The sequence below is a fragment of the Nicotiana tomentosiformis genome, chromosome 11 (genome assembly GCF_000390325.3).
Source record: "Nicotiana tomentosiformis chromosome 11, ASM39032v3, whole genome shotgun sequence".
In the NCBI taxonomy this organism is placed as follows: domain Eukaryota; kingdom Viridiplantae; phylum Streptophyta; class Magnoliopsida; order Solanales; family Solanaceae; genus Nicotiana; species Nicotiana tomentosiformis.
In genome coordinates, this window is record NC_090822.1 from 7,239,977 (window position 1) to 7,264,950 (window position 24,974).

Sequence of the window (24,974 nt, forward strand, 5' to 3'; positions counted from 1 at the left end):
GTAGGTATTTTATTTCTATTTAGATAAAAAGATTTAAGAGAGGAGAAAAATGGAAAAATTTAGTCATAGCGCCTTTTGATTTAATTTTTTGCAACTTTTTCCCTTGTTTCCTTTTGTCTCTAAGCCGTTACTGTTTCTTGTTCTGCAAAAAATGCCTTCCTGCTTCGCTCATATTCCCATTATCCCATTTAAAATCGCCAGATCCCCCTATTTTTATTTTTTCTTGAAATAGTATTTACCCGAAAAACGGATAGAGTTGAATTTGTACGTAGTTCTAAGGGTATGTGGTATAACTTGACACAAATCGTAACAGTAAAATGGAAATATCGAATATTGATCGCAAAGAATGAAAAATAAGCCAAGTTGGAAAGAAGATGATTTATGGATTAAGCAGGATGAATCAATCTATGAAGCTAAAAAAGGATAACTCTTCAATATAGGAGTGTATGATATCTCAGTTACAATGTATATCAAAACTTGTCATTTACAGAAATATGGTCATCCCTCTTATAGTGGAAGGATCCTACTTCAGATATAATTAATAATACATAGTGGGGAACCAAAGATAAATCAGCTTTTCCTTAATTCCTGCCGAGATTCCTTCCCTTAGTGCAGTTATAACGGCTCTTGTCTATGAGTTCGATCCTGACCGGACTCGGTATCTGTCGGTTTCCAACTTTAGAGCTCGATGTAGGTTCGAGCTCGATGTTGACTCGGGGCCCAGTATTAGGCCGGTATTGGTTGTCCTTTGGCCCTTAAGCTCGATTCCACCACTTCTCATCATAGTCCGGTTTGGACCCAAGCTCGACAATGACTTCGAGTTCGGTATTTGACCGGTTCCTAAAATCCGAAGAAGCTTGTGTGTACCTTCTTCGAATCCCATCTCGATATTACAAAGACTTTCTTCGGTCCATTATGTTCCCATCTCGATCATTCATATGAAGGCCAAAATCTGTTTCGACCGTATACAGATAGTCCCCTCGTTTCTCGAGAAGGATGTGGCAAGAAACGATTTGATTTCCCAATGGCTCGATATGATTTACTCTGACATCAGCATCGAGCCTGACCATGACGTATCTGATAGTTGTCCCGTCGGTTAAGTTTACTAGGGCATTTAATGCGTGTCAGATGATGGTCGGCCACTGTTGATACTGAACCGACATTGTTCAATCTATAAATAGCCTCTTTCTTTACCGTTGATCACTTTTGCATCTCTAATCTCCAAATTTTATAAAGTTCTTTCTTGCATCTTCTGAGTTCACCTGTAAATCTGTGATTTTCCACGGCTAAATCTTTCTTCAAAAACACCAAATCTTTGTTACCTTCTTCTATTTTCAATCTTTAAATCAAAAAATGGTGACAACCTAAAAAATCGTTCCTTAAAAACAAAAAGCTTCTTCTTCACAGTTTGCCGCCGATAAAACACCGGTGGAGCCACGGCCTGAGGAGTGTATTCCCGGGGCGTATGTTCTTACTTCTGATTTCAAGGTCGATAAAGGCTCATCGATTCTCGGCCGATGCAAGCCGGTATCGAGATATATGTGTTCGATAACCGAAGGGTATCTCGAACAGATAAAGAAAGATTGCAACTGGAGAACAAAGAAGTGGTAATCCCATCTCCCGAAGAAGATATTACTACTCACGTGAAAGGGTTTTAGGTGTTTACACTTACCCTTTCATGTTAGGTCCTCTCGACCTTGTTATCATTGAGTTTTGCCGTCAATACCAAATAACCCTAGGCCAAATCCACCCTTCTTCTTGGCGGATCGTTATTTTGATCAGTTTCTTTGCGAACAGAATCGAGGGGATGCCTTTTACCCTCGACCACCTTATTCGATTATACCACCCCTACCTCTTTCGAAGTGGGCTAATAAAACTTCAGCGCCGGGACACCAAGGTTCTGTTCTCGAGTATAGACAAGGACAAGGATCGATGCTGGATGGGTAGGTTCGTTCGAGTAAAAACATCAGACCTAATACCGGCCGACAAGATGCCATTTCCCGAGGAGTGGAATATGAAACGTAAGTGTAACTCTGCCGATATCTCCTATTATTTTGTTCCTTCATTTATTTTCTTAGAGATATCCTCTTTTGTGGTGCAGCAGTTCCTTGGATACCCGGTGCAGTTCCCGACCTCAAGGATTGGGTACGGGCCCTGGCTTCGACTTCTACATATGTCGAGCGCTCATGGCGTGATTTGTCAAAGGGCGATGGGAGGCCAAAAATCATAGTAATCTCCTTTCTTGCATCATTGATAGTTCGAACTGTTTTCCGTACACTCAAATCAATTTTCTTGTGCGTAGGCCTAGGTAAGGATGCGGTTTTGAGACCCCTGTTCGGCGAGGAGGAAACTTCGGCCTCGGTTTCTAAACCGGTGAAGGACAATAAGAGCAAAAGGTTCTCTAATTCCGAAAACCCAAAACCGAAGGCTCATAAGTCGAGGAAGAATACCATCCCTTTGACCATAGAATCAGTTCGGCATCTAAGGGATGAAGATGAGGAAGAAGAAGAAGATGACGGGTCTGTGCTGGTGGCCAAAGTGAAGAAAACCATCGATGCCCCACAGGCAGCTGGATCGATGATGGTTTACAAGGCTCCGCCTCGAACTGAGGGTATATCGGAGAAAGATTCGGGCAAAGTCTCCGAGCCTTTGGAGATCGAGGATGTCTCCTATAGAAGTCAACAGATGGTGGAAATGTCTAAAAGGGTTGTCCCTGAATCTCTTCGAACCGAAGAGAACGCCCCAAGTGACTCACTTGGAGCAATAGTAATCGATGATTCGCCCACTTTCCCTGCTTTTTCCAAAGGGGCGATTCGGAAAGCCCAAGCTTTGGGGGCTCTCGAGGTAGATGGATCTCATGAGGGAGAGGACCCTTTTCGTGATCTGTTTACCGGTGTCGAGGATGTTGCCGGCACTAGTGATGCATCAGATCTTTTCCTTGGAGTGCAGTAGGCTTTGAATCGGGTAAGCCTTAACTTAATTCGTTGGTATTATCTTTATGTTTATTTATCTTTTCTAACATCATTTCTTCTTTCTTTGCAAGCTGCAACAGTTCATCGAGAAGCATGTTCTCGGTCTCGAGCCGAGCTGTGTTGATACGAGGCCGACTTTCAACGGGTCACGGAGGAGAGGCATACCCTTAAACGCCTCTTAGGGCGGGGGGAGAGGAAATCAAAGACCTCCGAGCTGAGTTGGCCATGGCTCACCAAGATTAGAACGATTTTTCTGAGCAGGTAATGATACTATTAAAAGCCTATGGGCTCGATACCGGAACGATGGCAAATATTTCGATCTCACAGCAACAGCAGAAACTCGAGATGATCGAGAAACTCCATGAGGAGGTCGATGTGATAAAGGTGGAGTCCTTGAAGTGGAAAGAGAGTATGGACCTCTTTGCTACAGAGAAAGAGGCTTCTCGAGCCCAATTATCATCGACTGAAGGTCAACTTCAAGGTTTGAAGGAAAAAAGCTCGGCTCAAGCAAGAAAAATAGAGGAGCTCAAGGCTCGGTTAGCTTTTAAACTTGCCTAGGCTGAAAAACAAAAGACCGATATGGATGCATTTGTGGTCGTTTATCGGGCCGATGCTAAAGCTGCTCAGGTACATGCGAGAGAGATAGCCGAGACCGCTCGAACTCGAGCACATTGGATTGTTGAACCCGCCAAATGCCAATCTCGGAGGTAAATCCTCGAGGAGATCCATGGTCGAGTCTTCGATCTTACTGAAGAGATAATAAAGGCCAAAGAGCTTGAAGCCGATGTTGGAGCCTTGGCCTCCGATGATGACGATGATGATGATGGGAGCAAGAGTGGGTCTGAGAGTGGGGAGGAGCCCGATGGAGAAGAGACTGCCCCCGGAGAAAATCAAGAACCTTAGGTTTTATCATTTTTGATCCTTTTGTGTAAGGTCCTGATTGGACGTTTGTAAATATATATATAAAGGTCTTTTCCTTTCCCAACTTGTCTCCATTTTATTTTCTCCCTTGTGAAGATTTTGTTTTACTGATGCCTTATGAAAATGTTCATATGTTTTAGGCAATTTTGATCAAACTCGGACTTTGTAGTCTTTATAACTGAGCGAGTGCTTGCTCGAAGTCAAAGTAAGAGTGGCACTTAGGCTTTATAATAGAGTGAGAGTTTGCTCGAACTCAAAGTAAAGTAGCTCGTAGGTTTAATAGTCGAGTGAGTGATTGCTTAAAACTAAAAGTATTGTAGCCCGTAGGCTTTATGGTTGAGCGATTCGCTCGAACTCAAAGTAAGATAGCCCTTAGTCTTAATAGTCAAGTGAGTGATTGCTCGAACTTGAAGTATTGTAGCACGTAGGCTTTATGGTTGAGTGAGCGATTCTCTCGAACTCGAAGTAAGATAGCCATAGGCTTAATAGTCGAGTGAGTGATTGCTTGAACTCGAAGTATTGTAGCCCGTATGCTTTATGGTTGAGTGAGCGATTCGCTCAAACTCGAAGTAAGATAGCCTTTAGGCTTTATGGTTGAGTGAGCAATTCGCTCGAACTCGAAGTAAGATAGCCTTTAGGCTTTATGGTTGAGTAAGCAGTTCGCTCGAACTCGAAGTAAGATATCCTTTAGGCTTAATAGTCGAGTGAGTGATTGCTTGAACTAAAAGTAAGATAGCCTTTAGGCTTTATGGTTGAGTGAGAGATTCGCTCGAACTCGAAGGAAAATCGCCTTTAGGCTTAATAGTCGAGTGAGTGATTGCTTGAACTCGAAGTAAGATAGCCCTTAGGCTTAGTGGTCGAGTGAGTTGATTGCTAGAACTTGAAGTAATGTAGCCCATAGTCTTAATGGTCGAGTAAGTTGATTGCTCGAAGTCGAAGTAATATATCCCGTAGGATTAATGGTCGAGTGAGTGATTTCTCAAACTCGAAATAAGGTAGCCCGTAGGCTTAATGGTCGAGTGAGTTGATTGATCGAACTCGAAGTAATGTAGCCCGTAGGCTTGATGGTCGAGTGAGTGATTGCTCGAACTCGAAATAAGGTAGCCCGTAGGCTTAATGGTCGAGTGAGTTGATTGCTGGAACTCGAAGTAATGTAGCCCGTAGGATTAATGGTCGAGTGAGTGATTGCTCGAACTTGAAATAAGGTAGCCCGTAGGCTTAATGGTCGAGTGAGAGATTGCTCGAAATCTATGTAAGGTAGCCTGTAGGCTTAACGGTTGAGTGAGTGATTGCTCGAACTCGAAGTAAGGTAGCCCGTAGGCTTAACGGTCGAGTGAGCGATTGCTCGAAATCGAAGTAAGGTAGCCCGTAGGATTTATGGTTGAGTGAGTTGATTGCTCGAACTCGAAGTAATGTAGCCCGTAGGCTTAAAAATAGAGGATGGATTTTGAGACGTGAGATATTGGCAAAGAAGAAAATTTTCTTTATACCATTATGCATGTGTTCATGTTTTGTACTAGGGGTCGAGCACACTACACGAACATGGTTCATTTTGACCATTTGGCTCTTACAATATTTCCTATCGAAACCCTGTTGTTATGGCGTAACTTCCTTGCATTGAGCTTGATAATCAATTGAACTTACTTGATATATTCCGAGGGTAATGCCCCCATTCGAGGTTGATTGTAAAGAGACCTTGGATGCTGTTGAATTGTTCTAAGTTAGCACGATCAATGGTTGCCTCATTAAAAACCTTGCCGAAAAACCCATTTGGGATAAAACCGGTCTAAGGGAAAAAGAGTGCAGCGCGTGCTTTCAGGCCTAAGGCTTAGTGTTGAATAATCCATCATTGTTGATGATTGAACTCCGGCAGGTGCTAGTTTTGAAAATATAAATGAACATGGGAGGGTCGTACCTTAGCAGTAATATAGTTTTAGGTGTGACACGTTCGAATTGCTTGGTAGTTGTTCGCTATTTATGATACCGAGCTTGTAGGATCCTTTACCGACGATTTCGAGTACCTGATACAGTCCTTCCCAGTTCGGACCTAGTTTTCCTTCATTTGGATTTCGGGTGTTGAGGGTGACTTTCCTTAGCACTAAGTCCCCGATTTTAAAATGGCAAAGATTGGTTCTTCTATTATAGTATCTTTTGATCCGGTGTTTTTGGGCGGCCGATCGGACGAGAGCGGTGTCTCATTTTTCATCTAATAATTCGAGGCTAGTATTCATTGTCTCGTGATTTGATTTTTCTGTTGTATGTCAAAACCTTGCACTGGGTTCCCTACATCAACTAGAATCAAAGCTTCGGAGCCATAGACTAAGGAGAATGGGGTTGCCCCCGTACTGGACTTTGATGTTGTTCGATATGCCAAAGGACTTCAGGTAGAATTTCTCTCCATTTCCCCTTAGCATCGTTCAACCTTTTCTTTAGGTTTTTAACGATAGTTTTGTTCTTTGATTCGGCTTGTCCGTTCCACTAGGGTGATACAGTGTTGATAATATATTTTTTATTTTGTGATCTTCGAGGAATTTTGTCACTTTGCTGCCGACAAATTATTTTCCATTGTCACATACTATTTCGGCGGGTATCCCAAATCGACATACAATGTGATACCAGATGAAGTATATCACCTCTTTCTGTCTTACTTTCTCGAACGCCTGTGCTTCAACCCATTTAGAGATATATTCAGTCATAAATAAAATGAACTTAGCTTTAACTGGGGCCGATGGCAGAGGGCCGACGATATCCATCCCCCATTTCATGAATGACCATGGGGATAGGACTGAGTGAAGTTGCTTTCCGAGTTGATGGATCATTGGTGCAAACCTTTGACATTTATCGCATTTTCGAACAAACTCCTTTGCATCTTTGTCTATATCGATCCAATAATATCCTTCCCTGATTATTTTTTGGACTAATGAATCTGCACCGTAATGATTTCCACAAGTACCCTCGTGAATCTCACGTAGGATGTAGTCGGTGTCTCCTGGCCCTAAGCACACTGTCAATGGTACATCGAATGTCCTTCGGTATAATATTCCATCTGCAGTCAATGTGAATCGAGTAGCTTTGGTTCGTAGGGCCCTCGAATATTTAGGGTCCGATGGGAGCTTTCCATTCTTCAAGTATCCAATATACTTATTCCTCCAATCCCAGGTTAAGCTTGTAGAGTTTATCTCGGCATGACCTTCCTTGATCACGAATCTCGAGAGTTGAACGACACTCCCCGAGTCGATCTCGTCCTCCTCGGCTGATGACCCCAAATTTGCGAGTGCATCGACCTCACTGTTTTGTTCTCGAGGCACATGATGTAAAGTCCATTCCTTGAAACGATGCAAAGTTACATGTAGTTTATCCAAATATCTTTGCAGTCTATCCTCTCGAACTTCGAAGGCTTTGTTTACATGGTTCACCACCAGTAAAGATTCACATTTGGCTTCAATGACTTCTACTCCCAAGGTTTTAGCTAGCTCGAGACCTGCAATCATGGCCTCGTACTCGGTCTTATTGTTAGTCAATCTAGACATTTTGATAGATTGCCTAATAATGCTACCCGTGGTGGGTTTCAAAATGATGCCTAGCCCGGACCCCTTCACATTCGAAGCACCATCTGTGAAGAGGGTCCAAACCCCCGATGATGTACCCGACTTTAACAAGAGTTCTTTTTCAACTTCGGGTAGGAGGGTTGGCGTGAAATCGGCCACGAAGTACGCTAAAATTTGAGACTTGATGGTCGTACAGGGTTGATATTCGATATCGTACCCACTGAGTTCGACGTCCCGTTTGGCCAATCGCCCCAATAGTTTGGGCTTGTGCAGAATATTTCGAAGTGGATAATTGCTTAATACGCATATGGGGTGACATTGAAAGTATGGTATTAACTTTCTAGAGGCGCTTATCAGTGCAAGTGCCAATTTTTCCAAGTGGGTATATCTAGTTTCTGCTTCTCCTAAAGTTCGACTTATATAATAAACAGGAAATTGCGTACCTTGTTCTTCTCGAACTAGGACACCACTTACCGCGATTTTCGATACTGCCATGTATAAGTAATGTTTCTCATCTGCCTTCGGAGTGTGAAGTAGTGGTGGGATCGATAGGCATCGTTTCAATTCTTCTAAGGCCTATTGGCATTCCGGGGTCTAGGCGAAAACGTTCTTCTTTTTTAGTAGAGAGAAGAATTTGTGGCTTCGAACCGACGACCTCGAAATGAATTGGTCTAAGGCAGCTATCCGTACAGTCAGTTTCTGCACGACTTTTACATTGTCCACGATGATGATGTCTTCAATGGCCTTGATTTTATCGGGGTTGATCTCGATCCCCCAATTCGATACCATGAAGCCAAGGAACTTACACGAACCGACCCCGTAAGCACATTTCTCGGGGTTGAGCTTCATGTTGTATTTCCTTAAAATCTTGAACGTCTCCTGCAAATGAGTCAAATGGTCCTCTGCGCGCAGGGACTTAACTAGCATGTCATCAATATAAACTTCCATTGACTTACCTATTTGTTCTTAGAATATTTTATTTACTACGCGAAGGGCATTTCATTTTATTTACTACGTGAAGGGTGAGTAGCTCCTGCATTTTTTAGCCCGAAGGTAATTACATTATAACAATATGTTCCATACATGGTGATAAATGAAGTCTTTTCTCTATCCTCCAGGTTCATTTGGATTTGATTGTACCCGAAATAGGCATCGAGAAAAGTAAGGATCTCGTGGCTGGCCGTAGCATCGATCATGCAATCGATGTTAGGCAATGGAAAAGAATCTTTGGGGCACACTTTGTTTAAATCCTTATAATCTACACACATTCTAAGTTTGTTCCCTTTTTTAGGGACTACAACTACATTGGCTAACCATTCGGGATATTTTACTTCCCGAATCGACCCTATTTTGAGAAGTTTAGTTACCTCTTCCTTTATGAATGCATGCTTTACCTCGGACTGAGGTCTTTTTTTTTTGCTTCACTGGTTTAAACCTAGGGTCCAGACTTAGCCGATGCGTTGTTATCGACGGTGGGATCCCTGTCATATCTAAATGGGACCAAGCAAAACAATCTATGTTATCAATAAGAAATTGAATAAGCCTTTTCCTGAGTTCAGGGGTCAATTCCGTTCCTAGGTATACCTTTCTCTCGGGCAAATACTCGATCAATATAACATGTTCCAGCTCTTTGACTGTTGATTTGGTGGAATCAGAATCTTCGGGGATAATAAAAGTTTGAGGGGTCAGAAAATCCTCCTCCTCTTCTTCTTCTATTTCCTGCTTCCCCGATTCGGTCGAGGCTGGCCGCTGTGGTTGCTGTTTGACTTCTCGTTTACCTTTGATGCTCGACCTTTCTGAGGTTGATGGTGTCGATAACAGTATTACCTCATCGACCGCAAATATTTCCTTCACAGCATATTGCTCCCCGTACACTATTTTAACACCGTCCAACATCGGGAATTTAATCATTTGGTGGAGAGTCGAAGGTACTGCCCTCATACTGTGGATCCAAGGACTTTCGAGTAGGGCATTGTACCTCATGTCTCCCTCTATTACGTGGAACTTGGTATTTTGGATGGTCCCATCCACGTTCACCGGTAGGATAATCTCCCTTTTAGTTGTTTCACGGGCTATATTGAAGTTGTTTAAGACCCGAGTTGCGGGAACGACTTGATTTTGCACACCGAGCTGCTTCACGACCCCCGATTGGATGATATTCGCAGAGCTACCTGGATCCACTAAAACATGCTTAACTTGAACTTTATTTAATAAGATAGAAATTACTAGAGCGTCGTTGTGGGGCTGAGAAATGCCATCGGTTTCTTCGTTGTTGAATGATAAAGTGCCTTCGGGCACATAATCTCGGGTTTGTTTTGCCCTAGCGATTGGTACCTTTGTGCATTTAAGTATGGGTCCCTGTGGAGTGTCGACCCCACCGAAGATCATATGAATGATATGTTAGGGTTCCTCTTGTTTATGTTTTCTATTGGCGTCCCTTTCTCTGAAATGATTCTTGGCTCGATCGCTGAGGAACTCTCGAAGGTGGCCCTCATTGAATAGATGGGCTACCTCCTCCCTTAATTGTCTTCAATCCTCGGTCTTGTGGCCATGCGTGCCATGATATTTGCACATCGAATTTGGGTTTCTTTGGGAAGGATCAGTTTGAATGGGTCTGGGCCACCTAGTATCTTTGATCCTTCCGATTGCCAATACAATGCCGGATGCATCAATGCTAAAGTTATATTTCGATAACCGAGGTGCCTCTATAGGATCGGCATATTTGTCAAAACCACTTTTACTCATAAGTCCCCGAGAATTTTGTCCTCGATGACTTCTTCGGTTGTTCCGGGCGAGATTGCATCCCGAACCATTATGGTTGATATTTGTCTCTGTTCGACCATGGCTCTCTGTCGATGTCCTTCTGGTTTTTTACTGCCGACCTGTTTGGATGTACTGAACCGGAAAGAGCTCCTAATTGGTTGTCCTCGACCCTGATTTTTGCTTGATATCGATTGTGCACATCTGCCCAAGTTACAGCTGGATACTCGATCAAATTTTGTTTCAACCGACGTAATGCTATCGAACTTCACTCGCTCATCAGTGACTGGTGGTAATTCCATGCGTTCCATTTGAAACTGGGACACGAACTCCCTCACCATTTCATTATCCCTTTGTTTTACCTTAAAAAGGTCTGATTTCCTTGTTGGGACTTTTATGGCCCCGGCGTGTGCCTTTACGAAAGAATCTGCTAACATGGCAAATGAGTCGATGGAATTTGGTGGCAGGTTGTGATACCAAATCATTGCTCCCTTCGAGAGGGTCTCTCAGAATTATTTCAACAACACAGATTCGATTTCATAATCTTCTAAATCGTTACCCTTGATGGAAACATATGTAAGAGGTGACGTGTTCGTTGGGTTCGGTTGTTCCGTTATATTTGGGAATCTCTGGCATACAGAATTTCACTACTTTGATTCCTTGTCGTGCGAAAATTGTTGACTTCAAAAAAAATATTCTAAACTTGTGTATTCTATTCTCTCACAGATGGTGAGGACACGTACAAGCGGATCTGATAACTAGGCACCCGCGCCCCCTACTAGAGCCGTGAGAGGCCGGAGCCGGGGTAAAGGTCGAGGATGTCCACGTGGTGCAGCAAGAGCACTCGCACGAGCTACTACAGAGGTGCCCCAAGTAGCTCCAGTTGGAGGGCAGACACATGAGGCACCTGTTCCTCCACCAGACCTCTAGGAGACTCTAGCCCAGTTTCTGAGCATGCTCAGCACCTTAGCTCAGGCTGGATTGATTCCACTTGCTCCTGCCATATCTCAGGATGGGGGAGGAGCACAAACTCTCGTTGCTGGTACTCCAGAGCAGCGGGTTCAAGTCGGCCAGGTTCCAGAGATTGTACCAATGCAGCTGGTAGCTCCAGCTCAGCCCGAGGTTAGGGCAGCAGCTTTTGAGGTGGAGCAGCTCAGACTTGAGAGGTACAAGAAGTACCACCCACCTACCTTCAGCGGATTGGCTACAAATACTTCTCAGGGTTTTCTGGAGGAGTGTCATCGTATTCTCCGTAATATGGGCATAGCGGAGACGAGCAGGGTTTCTTTTACTACATTCCAGCTTAGAGGAGCAGCCTATTAGTGGTGGCGTGCTTATGAGTTGAGTACTCCGGTTGAGGCAGCTTTACTTACATGGACTCAGTTCTCGAACATGTTTTTGAGAGAGTATGTCCCTTAGAGCCTCAAGGACTCATGGAGCGTAGAGTTTTAGCAGCTGCGCCAGGGATCTATGACTATGTCAGAGTATGCAGTTTGCTTAAGTGATTTGGCCAGACATGCACCGGCCTAGGTTGCCACAGTTCGAGAGAGGGTTCAACGGTTTATTGAGGGACTCCACCCCAGTATCCGGATTAGTATGGCCAGGGAGTTGGAGATGGATATTTCTTATCAGCAGGTTATGAGTATTGCCAGGAGATTGGAGGGCATGCTTGCTCGGGATAGAGAGGAGAGAGAGCCCAAGAGGTCTCGAGAGGCTGGTTATTATTCTAGGGCTCGTGCCCCAGCAGCTCGCCATTGAAGGGGTCATGTGAGCCGCCCCGTTCATTTAGCTCTTCCAGCCACCAGCGGTGTTCCAGCTCCTCCTAGACCCCAGGAGCCTTATTATGCACCGTCAGTATATAGTGTGCCGCCTGTACGGGGTGTTCCTAGTGGTCAGTCCAATAGACCTGGCCCGATCCAGTCACAACAGCCACGCCCTCCTAGAGTTTGTTTTGAGTATGGCGACACTCGCCATCTGGTGACGGATTCCCACAGGATTAGGAGGGGTGCACCTCCACAGACTTCTCAGTCACAGCGTGCTCCATCGGGTCCTCAGGCTATGATTACAGCACTAGCTACCACCCCACCTGCTCAGCCAGCTCGAGGTGGAGGTTGGGGAGCTAGAGGTCGCCTTAAAGGGTGAGGCCAGGCCAGATATTATGCCCCTCCTACTCGTACAGAGGCAGTTTCTTCTGATTCTATTATTACAGGTATTGTTCCAGTCTGTCATAGAGATGCGTCGGTATTATTTGACCCAGGCTCTACATATTCCTATGTGTCCTCTTATTTTGACCCGTAGTTGGGCGTATCTCGGGATTCTTTGAGTTCCCATGTTTATGTGTCTACTCCTGTGGGAGATTCTCTTGTTGTGGACCGCGTGTATCGGTCGTGTTTGATTGCTCTTAGTGGTTTTGAGACCAGAGCCGATTTATTATTGCTCAACATGGTGGACTTTGATATTATTTTGGGCATAGACTGGTTGTCGCCCCATTATGTTATTCTTGATTGTCATGCCAAAACAGTGATGCTGGCTATGCCAGGATTATCGTGGTTAGAGTGGAGAGGTATCTTAGAGTATAATCCCAGCAGAGTTATTTCATTTCTTAAAGTTGAACGAATGGTGAAGAAGGGGTGTGACGCGTATCTAGCTTATGTGAGAGATGTCAGTATTGATACCCTACAATTAAGTCAGTTCCAGTAGTGAGGGACTTTCTAGATGTGTTTCCAGCTGATCTTCCGGGCATGCCGCCTGATAGAGATATTGATTTTGGCATTAATTTGTTGTCGGGCACTCAGCCCATCTCTATTCCTTCATATCGTATGGCTCCTCCTGAATTGAATGAGTTAAAGGAGCAGTTACAGGAGTTGCTTAATAAGAGCTTCATTCGGCCCAGTGTGTCACGTTGGGGGTGCTCCTATCCTGTTTGTGATGAAAAAGGATGGTTCTATGCGCATGTGCATTGATTATCGTCAGTTGAACAAAGTCACATTGAAGAACATGTATTCATTGCCTCGTATTGATGACCTATTTGATCTGCTAAAGGGTGCCAAAGTATTTTCCAAGATTGACTTTCGTTCAGGTTATCATCAGTTGAAGATTCGGGAGCCAGATATCCCGAAAACTGCTTTCAGGACTCGGTATGGCCATTATGAGCTCCTTGTGATGTCATTTGGGATGACCAATGCCCCAGCAGCCTTTATGCACTTGATGCACAGTGTGTTCCGGCCCTATATTGATTCTTTCATCATCGTATTCATTGATGACATTCTAGTGTATTCCCGGACTCGGGAAGATCATGAGTAACACCTGAGGACTGTGCTTCAGATCTTGAGAGAAAAGAAGTTATATGAAAAATTATTAAAGTGTGAGTTTTGGCTAGACTCAGTGGCATTCTTGGGTCATATAGTATCGAGTGATGGGATCCAGGTGGATCCGAAGAAGATTGAAGCAGTGCAGAATTGGCCCAGACCATCCTCAACTACGGAGATTCGGAGTTTTCTTGGTTTGGCAAGGTATTACCGTCAGTTCGTTGAGGGATTATCATCTATTGCATCACCTATGACCAGGCTGACCCAGAAGGGTGCTCTGTTCAGGTGGACAGAGGAATGTGAGGAGAGCTTTCAGAAGCTCAAGACAGCTTTGACTAAGGCCCTAGTAATGGTATTGCCTACAGGTTCGGAGTATTATACTGTATATTGTGATGCATCACAGATTGGTCTCGGTGCGGTATTGATGCAGGACCGTAGGGTGATTGCCTACGCATCCAAACAACTGAAGGTGCATGAAAAGAACTATCTTGTCTACGACCTTGAGCTAGCAGCTATTGTTCATGCCTTGAAAATTTTATGGCATTATTTGTACGGTGTTCCTTATGAGATTTACACCGATCACCGGAGTTTGCAGTATCTGTTCAAGTAGAAAGATCTTAATTTGCATCAGAGGAGGTGGTTAGAGCTATTTAAGGATTATAATATTACCATTTTATACCATCCTGGGAAGGCCAATGTGGTGGCCGATGCCTTGAGTCGCCGGGCAAAGAGTTTTGGGAGTTTAGCATATCTACCAGCAGTAGAGAGGCCTATGGCATTGGATGTTCAGGCCTTAGCCAGCCAGCTTGTGAGATTGGATATTTTTGAGTCGAGTTGAGTATTGGCTTGTGTGGTCTCTCGGCCTTCTCTTTATGATCCGTATCAGGGAGCGTCAGTGTGATGACCCCCATCTGCTTGTCCTTAAGAACACGGTTTAGCACGGTGTTTCTAAGGAGGTCACTATTGGGGATGAAGGCATATTGAGGATGCAGGGAAGGCTATGTGTGCCCAATGTAGATGGTTTGCGTGAGTTGATTGTCCAGGAGGATCACAGTTTGCAGTACTATATTCATCTGAGTGCCACAAAGATGTATCAGGACTTGAGACAGCATTACTGGTGGAGGAAAATGAAGAAGGACATAGTAGAGTATGTGGCTCGATGTATGAATTGCCAGCAGGTAAAATATAAGTATCAACGACCAGTGGATTGCTTTAGAAGTTAGAGATTTCGGAGTGGAAATGGGAGTGGATCACTATGGATTTCATTGTTGGACTCCCACGGACTCAGCGGAGGTTTGATGCAGTTTGGGTGATTGTGAATAGGCTAAACAAGTCAGCTCATTTCATTCCTGTGATGACTACCTATTCTTCCGAGCAGTTGGCTCGAATTTATATCCGTGAGATCGTCAGGCTTCATGGCGTACAGGTATCTATCATCTCTAGCCGAGGAACGCAGTTTATATCACGGTTCTGGAGGGCTGTACAACATGAGTTGGGTACTCGTGTTGAGTTGAGCATAACATTTCACCCTTAGATGGACAGACAGTCTGAGCGCATTATTCAGAAACTGGAGGATATGCTCCGTGCTTGTGTGATAGATTTTGGGGGTACTTGGGATCAGTTCTTGCCACTTGCGGAGTTTGCTTACAATAACATTTATCAGTTTAGCATTCAGATGGCGCCGTATGAAGCTCTATATGATAGGGGGTGTCGGTACCCAGTCGGTTGGTTCGAGCCAGGCGAGGCTAGATTATTGGGTACGGACTTAGTTCAGGATGCCTTGGAAAAGGTTAAGGTGATTCAGGATAGACTTCGCACAGCCCAGTCCAGAAAGAAGAGTTACGGAGACCAAAATGTTCGTGATGTTGCATTCATGGTTGGAGAGCGGGTCTTGCTCCGGGTCTCGCCTATGAAGGGCGTTATGAGATTCGTAAAGCAGGGCAAGCTGAGCCCATGATTCATTGGTCCTTTTGAGGTGTTGCGGCGTATTGGGGAGGTTGCTTCAGAGATTGCCTTACCTCCCAGCCTAGCAGGAGTTCATCTGATATTTCATGTTTTGATGCTTCGTACGTATCACAGTGATTCGACTTATGTATTGGATTTCACCTCAGTCCAATTGGACAAGGATCTATCTTATGTTGAAGAGCCAGTGGCTATTTTAGACAGGCAGGTCAGAAAGTTAAGGTCAAAGAACATTGCTTCCATGAAGGTTCAGTGGAGGGGACAGTCGGCCGAGGAGGCGACTTGGAAGACCAAGCAGGATATGCGCAACCGTTATCCTCATCTTTTCACCACTTTAGGTATGTCTCTATACTCGTTCGAGGATGAACGATTGTTTTAAGAGTGGGAGGATGTAACGACCCAGACGGTCATTTTTAGAGTTATATTCTCGATCCCCTATTAAGTGCTTCTCCCATATCTATTTCTGCTATTGTGACTTGCCGGGAGGTTTCGTTTCGGTTTTTGGAGTGATTTGGGACACTTAGTCCCTAAACGAAAGCTTAAGCCTTAGGATTTGGACCGTAGTCGGAACTGTGTGAAGACGACTCCTAAATGGAATTATGTCAGTTTCGTTAGCTCTGTTAGGTGATTTTGGACTTAGTGGCGTGTCCGGATTGTGTTTTGGAGGTCCGTAGCTTATCTAGGCTTGAAATGGCGAAAGTCGAATTTTTGGAGATTTTGACCGGTAGTGGACTTTTTGATATCATGTTCGGATTCTGATTCCGGAAGTTGGAGTAGGTCCGTAATGTTGAATATGACTTATGTGCAAAATTTGGGGTCAATCGGACGTGGTTTGGTTGGTTTCAACATCGGTTATCGAATTTTGAAATTTAAAGTTCTTTAAGTTTAAATTGCAGGGTCATTCATGAATTTAGGGTAGTTTGATGTGATTTGAGGGCTCGACTAAGTTTGTATGGTGTCTCGGGTCCTCGGGTGTGTTTCGGGTGCTTAACGGGTTGATTTGGACTTAGGTGAAACTTCTGGTGTTGTTGTATCTGGTGTCACCGCACCTGCGCACTTTGGGCCGCAGGAGCGGCTATAGAACCGCAGAAGCGACAATGGGAAGGAGGTTTGGGATCGTAGGTACGAGGGGTGTTCTACATCTACGATGCCCGCATGTGGGAGTAAAGGAACCGCAGGAGCGGTCTGGGACCCTAGAAGCGTAAAAAGGTCCGCATGTGCGCACACGCAGGTGCGACCTCTTGATCGCAGATGCAGATGAGGTACTTTAAGTAAAAAGTCATACCTGTTCCGTACGTGCGGAACCGCAGATGCGATCCTTGGCCCGCAGGTGTGATAATCGCTGGGCAGAAAAGGGCAGATTCGAGGGTTAAAATTTCATAACACAAAATTTGATTGAGAGCTCGGAGGAAGGCGGTTGTTCGAGGGTTTTTCAGAGGAAATCATTGGGTAACGATTCCTAATCCTATTTTGATCATATGTCATTTATCTCTACTTGTTTTCTTCAATAAATTAGGGATTTTGAGTGAGGAAATTGGAGAATTGGGGGAAACGTTCCCCAACCAAAAATCTGAGTTTTGAGTGGAAATTGGGTTGTGACACCACATGCGAATTAACGTCTTGTAAACGTTCCCCAACAACGAAATTAGGTTGTGACACCACATGCGAATTAACATCGATAGATAAGTCCATTAATTGAGAGTTTGTCATTGCTAATCCGAAATCAAAGACACGTTCAAAAGACAATCGTAAAATGGTGTGTGTTGCAGATTCGTATCAAATAACCACTATTATCCTTAGCCCCACGGTGGGTGCCAAACCGTTTACCCGAAAAAAAGATAGAGTTAAATTTATACGTAGTTCTAAGGGTATGTGGTATAACTTGACAAAAATCGTAAGAGTAAAATGAAAATATCGAATATTGATTGCAAAGAATGAAAAATAAGCAAAGTTGGAAAGAAGATGATTTGTGGTTTAAGCAGGATGAATCGATCTATGAAGCTAAAAAGGGAAAACTCTTCAATATAAGAGTGTATGATATCTCAGTTACAATGTATGTCAAAACTTGTCCTTTACCAAAATATGGTCATCCCTCTTATAGTGGAAGGATCCTACTTCAGGTATAATTAAAAATACATAGTGGGGAACCCATGATAAATCAGTTTTTCCTTAATTCCTGCCGAGATTCCTTCCCTTAGTGCAGTTATAACAGCTCTTGTCTATGAGTTCGATCCTGACCGGACTCGGAATATGTCGGTATCTGTCGGTTTCCAGCTTTAGAGCTCGTTGTAGGTTCGAGCTCAATGTTGACTCGGGCCCCAATATTAGGCCGGTATTGGTTGGCCTTTGAACTTTAAGCTCGATTCCACCGCTTCTCATCATAGTTCGGTTTGGACCCAAGTTCGACAATGACTTCGAGTTCGGTATTTGACCGGTTCCTAAAATTCGAAGAAGCTTGTGTGTACCTTCTTCGGATCTCATCTTGATATTACGAAGACTTTCTTCAGTCCATTATGTTCCCATCTCGATCAGTCGTACGAAGGCCGAATTCGATTTCGACCGTATACAAATAGTTTCTCCGACTTTTTCAAAACATCGTCGCACTCCCTCATAAATTATCACATAGAACAGACAATGAAAAGCTAAAAATAGAGATGGTCATAGATTTATAGAGCAGTAAAGGTATCTAGCAACAATAAAGAGTCCAAACTACTATTACTTTATCCATAGTTAGAAAAACAAAATAGTATACATTGGACGCAGAAATAATTATAAAAAGGCAATAATTGGATTATTACATCTGATTAATAAATGAACAATAAAATAAATAATGTAAATTGGAGATAAATAAGTAAACCTTTGAATTCGTTGTTGCTTCATGCTACCAAATTAAAGGAGAAAGTCAGAACGGGAAAAAGAAATTAAGAGAAGAATAAATATGACATGTGCATGGTAAAAGAAAACATTCTTTGTTGTAGCCATCTTCCACTCCCCTTCCTCGCCATGTTCCCTTTACCCTACTCGAACCCAAACACTCTTAAATCATTGAGTTTTTATTTCATCTCTGCGTTTTTATTTCATCTCTGCGCTATTCTTATATCTACCCGACAACACAAAAATGATGAGTCTTTTGGTGTTTCTAATTATTAATAGGGACGGTTGACTTTTGGTAACGCATGGGAACCATTTAATTATGTTGTGACTTTTGGATTTCTAAAGATAAATTAAAATCTATATTCTATATTATATTAAAAAGAGAGTAGTGAAGCATGTGGTTAAGTCAAGTGGCAAGCTAAAATGAAGCCACTTGGCACTTTTAAAACAACATTGAAAATTTGAATTATAAATGAAAACATAATTAATGGAAGTAGTAGTCCAAGATTTTCTGTAAGTTGGATTTCATTCTTTAATTAATCGAAGGCAATTAGTTAATGATTTAAACTAAAAATGTTCTGTTTTTAATGACCAAAGTAGAATCTTTTGGACGTATACAAAAAAAAAAAGACGCCATTTTCGTTAAGCAAACCAATATACTATAACTATATGTATCTTTAATTAAAATTTGTGCATAATATAAATTTTGTGTATAATTCAGTTCTAGTAGGTATCCGTTTTGAGAAAGAATCAATCAAAATTTTGTTTTGTATCTTACACGTTAATTTTCAGCTGAAATAATAATTCTATATTTAGTACAAGCTTTGTATCTGACCTTATTTGTGAACAATATACATTAATATAGGTATCATATACATTACTATAGGTATCTAACCTTATTTGTCAACTATCTATCTATATCTATCTTTATTATATTAAAAGGCAGGTAGTATACATTGTGGTCAACCCAAGTTGCAAGCTAAAATGAAGCCACTTGGCAATTTTAAGATAACATTAATAATTAAAAATTATAAATGGAAACATAATTAATGGAAGTAGTTGAATAAATCTTATACATAATCTAAATAGTTCTTAGACAAATCTAATTTGTATATCTATATTTATATTTATATTTATTTTTATAAGTATATTTGTATCTATATCTATATTGTTATCTATATATTGATCCACCCATAGATTTTTTTAAAAGGGTAATAAGCAAGACATTAAGTCAATTTATAAGCGAATAAAAGATCACATTACAGTATAACAATATTAAGTAAAGAGAAAAATGAACAATAAAGAGAAAAAATATATGTCTAAAAATGTAGAAGGATAAGACTTTGAGATACAAAAATAAATTCGTAGTAATAATTTTGTTAAAAATAATATAATTTAACGTATTCAAACAAGACAGATCACAACGTTACTTGTTTAGTATTCCTTAATATTGACCGTAAAATATAATACAAGTGTCAAAAATTTAGGGTTGGGTTATTACGGATATATAAAAATAAAATATATTACGCACTATGAGATTTGAAAAATGGTTTTATGTCGTGCTTCTTAATTAATATTAATTAATTATTTATAATTTTTATATAGAAGGTTTAATTTTAAGATTATTTGCACATAATTCAAATAATTCAAATCATTGTTTGACATGGATTATGTCTGCACATCGTGTGGGTAATAATACCAAAAACGAAATTCCACACCAAAGAGTTTTTTCTACACCTCAAGACGCAAATACTCACCAAAATTCAGCCAATTCCACCGTCAAAATCATCACCTCCGACCTTCTGCGAAACGCCGATGACATTGAAGTGGACGGAGACGGAACTCCAGCCATCCAAAATGAAAACAATCGGTATCATTTAGCTAGAATCGAAGAGGAGATCACGTTGGAAGTTCCAATTGCTCATGGATGCCAACCAACTGCTTCAATTTTGCAATCAAAGTCCACAGACAGTTTGAACCCTCCAAGTGTTCGACGAAATGAAGTCTCCACTTCTGGGCCAAAGTTTACACCATCTCTGATGGAAAACTCTTCTACGACACATAAAGAACAGGTAAGTCAAGTTTCAAACCAGTCTAACATAGCAATTGATCACCATGTTCAGTTGCACACTCCAGTCCTCCAACAACTGGTCGGGCATAGTGCTCTGGTAAATCAGCTGCCACAAAAATAATACCAAACGACCCCTAGCAATCAGGAGATTGTCTCCCACCTATCAAACCAAAAAAACATCGAGCCAATTTCCACAGCATTGCAAAAAGGTGACTTAGTGCAATTAAGCTCACCAACAGTTCGACAAAATACCAAAGCCACTTCTGATAACTAGTTAGGTGAACCAAGCAACCCCCAAGCTTCACTTGATTCTCGGGAAAGTGATCGTCGGAAGAATCTGCAAGAACCAGCCCCAAAAATTGATGATCAATCTGTGATTCCCCCAAATATGCAGCAGAAAACTCCTGAGGTACAAACTCCTCCACAGCCCCAAAATCAGATTTCGAGACCTAACTCTGGTTTATATTATCAACTGAATTAAAAATTATAATTTTCTTATCAGTTTTCCAAGTTAAATTTGTTTGACAAGTTTAACTTATACACTCCGCTAGTGTACTAATAGTGTAATATTTCTTTACACTATCATGTCTCTGTTGTATGTGGTAATATTCCACTTGCCTTATTTATTTTAATTTTTATGGAGCGTTACCTGAATATATCTTTTGGGAGAGACCTAATACTATAATTATCATATTTCTTTACATTATCATGTCTCTGTTATATGTGATAACATTCTGCTCGCCTTATTTTTTTCATTTTTTATGGAGCGTTACCTATAAATATCTTTTGGGAGAGAGCTAATACTGTAAATTATTACTGTTAGTGTGTATGAGTTAAATAACTCATAAATATTTCAAGTGTGGTCTTTCTGTTAGATGTACTTATAAGCGCTATTTGAATGATTGTAGAGGTGCAAGCTCAGAGTACTTGCAAAGCAGAAAGCAATACATTCCCTGGAATATGCATTACCAAACCACCATGCAGAAAAGCATGTATCAGCGAGGCATTTACTGATGGAAAATGTAGCAAAATCCTCAGAAGGTGCATTGGCTATAAGCCATGTGTATTTGATGAGAAGATGACTAAACTGGAGCTGAAACTTTGGCTGAGGAAGCAAAAACTTTGGCTGCAACTTTGCTTGAAGAAGAGATAATGGATAACTAATTAGAGAATAGAGGAAAGGATTAATTCAATGTCGCACATAATAAAGTTGTTGCCTTTCTTAAAAGTGTAGCTAATGTTGTGCTCTAACTCGCTTTTAGTAGCCTTTTGTTACACTTTAAATAAGTGTGGCACTTTAATCCTTTGTGTGTAACGACCCGACTGGTCGTTTGGAGCATTTATGCTCCTTTCAACTATTTGAAATCTTGAATAACTTCCTACGAGGTATTATGACTTGTGTGAATTGTCGGTTTTGGGTTTAAGGTATTTTGGAGTTAGCTTGGAAGGATGAATTTTCATGTTGGAAGCTTAAGTTGAAATAGTTGACCGCATATTGACTTATGTGTAAACGATCTCGGAATTTAATTCTGATGATTTCAATAGCTCTGTATGGTGGTTATGAACTTAGGAGCGTGTCCGAAAAATTATTTGGAAGTCCGTAGTGGAATTGGGCTTGAAATGCCGAAACTAAAATTTTGGGAAGTTTGACGGGGGGATGACTTTTTGATATCAGGGTTGAAATCTGATTCTGAAAATTTTAATAGGTTCGTTATGTCATTTATGACTTGTGTGCAAAATTTGAGGTCAATCGGACGTGATTTGATAGGTTTCAGCGTCGTTTGTAGAGATTGGAAGTTTCAAAGTTCATTAGGGTTGCATCTATTTGTGATTCGTGTTTTTAATGTTGTCGGACGTGATTTGAAAACTCGACTAAGTTCATATGATGTTTTAGGACTTGTTGGTATATTTGGTTGAGGTGTCGCGTGAGTTCCGTGACGGTTTCAGATCATTTTTCCTTGTTTTGCAACTGCTGGAACTGATATCTGGTATTGTTCTTTGCGAACGCGAAGGGTATCACGCGTTCGCGAAGAAGGATTTTGGATGGCTGGGATTTTCCCATCGCGAACGCGATGAAGAAGACGCGAACGCGAAGAAGGGAGCTGGGGAAAGACTACGCGAGCGCGAGTGGACAGAAGCGAACGTGAAGAGGAAAGGGAGTTGGAGGCCTGCCTGGCGTTAAGCCTTCGCGAATGCGGCTCGTGTCTCGCGAACGCGAAGGGCAGAGGTAGGAAGGCATCACGAACGCGATGAGGATATCGCGAACACGAAGAAGGAATCTTGGCAGCACATTTTTTTGTGCTTCGCGAACGCGAAGCTATGGTCGCGAACGCGATGAAGGAATTTCTGGGCAGAATTAAAAGTTCCAAAACGGGGTTTTTGAGTTCATAACACAAAATCAAATTGGGAGCTCGGTAGAAGGCGATTTTTGGAGAGATTCTTGCGTGGGTGTTTGGGGTAAGTGATTCTTATCCAGTTTTGATTAATTTCCATGATTATGTTTTTGAATTCATCATTTAATGGGTGAACTAGGTTGAAAAATTTAGAAAACCCTCTTGGTTTAAATTGAAGATTTGAGGGTCGAGTTGAGGCCGGATTTTTGTAAACTTGGTATGGTTAGACTCGTGGTTGAATGGGATTTCGGATTTTATAACTTTTGTCGGGTTCCGAGGCGTGGGCCCCACAGGTGAGTTTTGAGCTAAATTTCGAATATTTATGGAAAATTAGTATTTTCTTATGGAATTAATTTCAATAAATTTTATTGACTGAATCAAATTATTTGTGGATAGATTCGAGGCGTTTGGAGGCCAATTCACGAGGAAAGACATTGCAGGGTAAAAGAATTTCACGGTTTAAGGTAAGTTATAGTTTTAAATCTGGTCCTGAGGGTATGGCACCCCGAATTTTTGTATAATGTGATTGTTTTGGAGGTGATGCATATGCTGGGTGACGGGCGTGTGGGCATGCACCTAGGGGATTGTGATTTGGTCCGTCCCATAAAACTAAAAAGTTGAATAACTTGTTGTTAGCTATATGCTCTCTATGTGTTGAAGAAATTTGACTGTAAATCATATTAAAAATCATGTTGAGGCTGGTTTATATTATCAAATGAATTAAAAATTATAATTTTCTTATCAGTTTTCCAAGTTAAATTTGTTTGACAAGTTTAACTTATACACTCCGCTAGTGTACTAATAGTGTAATATTTCTTTACACTATCATGTCTCTGTTATATGTGGTAATATTCCACTTGCCTTATTTATTTTAATTTTTATGGAGCGTTACCTGAATATATCTTTTGGGAGAGACCTAATACTATAATTATCATATTTCTTTACATTATCATGTCTCTGTTATATGTGATAACATTCCGCTCGCCTTATTTTTTTCATTTTTTATGGAGCGTTACCTATAAATATCTTTTGGGAGAGAGCTAATACTGTAAATTATTACTGTTAGTGTGTATGAGTTAAATAACTCATAAATATTTCAAGTGTGGTCTTTCTGTTAGATGTACTTATAAGCGCTATTTGAATGATTGTAGAGGTGCAAGCTCAGAGTACTTGCAAAGCAGAAAGCAATACATTCCCTGGAATATGCATTACCAAACCACCATGCAGAAAAGCATGTATCAGCGAGGCATTTACTGATGGAAAATGTAGCAAAATCCTCAGAAGGTGCATTGGCTATAAGCCATGTGTATTTGATGAGAAGATGACTAAACTGGAGCTGAAACTTTGGCTGAGGAAGCAAAAACTTTGGCTGCAACTTTGCTTGAAGAAGAGATAATGGATAACTAATTAGAGAATAGAGGAAAGGATTAATTCAGTGTCGCACATAATAAAGTTGTTGCCTTTCTTAAAAGTGTAGCTAATGTTGTGCTCTAACTCGCTTTTAGTAGCCTTTTGTTACACTTTAAATAAGTGTGGCACTTTAATCCTTTGTGTGTAACGACCCGACTGGTCGTTTGGAGCATTTATGCTCCTTTCAACTATTTGAAATCTTGAATAACTTCCTACGAGGTATTATGACTTGTGTGAATTGTCGGTTTTGGGTTTAAGGTATTTTGGAGTTAGCTTGGAAGGATGAATTTTCATGTTGGAAGCTTAAGTTGAAATAGTTGACCGCATATTGACTTATGTGTAAACGATCTCGGAATTTAATTCTGATGATTTCAATAGCTCTGTATGGTGGTTATGAACTTAGGAGCGTGTCCGAAAAATTATTTGGAAGTCCGTAGTGGAATTGGGCTTGAAATGCCGAAACTAAAATTTTGGGAAGTTTGACGGGGGGATGACTTTTTGATATCAGGGTTGAAATCTGATTCTGAAAATTTTAATAGGTTCGTTATGTCATTTATGACTTGTGTGCAAAATTTGAGGTCAATCGGACGTGATTTGATAGGTTTCAGCGTCGTTTGTAGAGATTGAAAGTTTCAAAGTTCATTAGGGTTGCATCTATTTGTGATTCGTGTTTTTAATGATGTCGGACGTGATTTGAAAACTCGACTAAGTTCATATGATGTTTTAGGACTTGTTGGTATATTTGGTTGAGGTGT

The 24,974-nt window shown here is 41.5% G+C and overlaps 1 protein-coding gene across 2 annotated transcripts; it reads left to right on the forward strand.

The window, feature by feature from the left end:
- The first annotated feature begins 19,706 nt into the window (after positions 1 to 19,706).
- Positions 19,707 to 24,457, forward strand: LOC108942885 (uncharacterized). Of its 2 annotated transcripts, none has more exons than XR_011412080.1 (3): positions 19,707 to 20,825; positions 21,325 to 23,273; positions 23,961 to 24,457. XR_011412080.1 is itself a non-coding variant. In XM_070188378.1 (3 exons), exons 1-2 carry the CDS (start codon positions 20,016 to 20,018, stop codon positions 21,496 to 21,498), a joined length of 576 nt encoding a protein of 191 aa, XP_070044479.1. In that variant the 5' UTR covers positions 19,732 to 20,015; the 3' UTR covers positions 21,499 to 23,273; positions 23,961 to 24,457. The 2 variants fall into 2 exon arrangements, 1 of the variants encoding a protein (XP_070044479.1); XM_070188378.1 differs by having other exon boundaries at positions 19,732 to 20,417.
- The last annotated feature ends 517 nt before the right edge of the window (positions 24,458 to 24,974 follow it).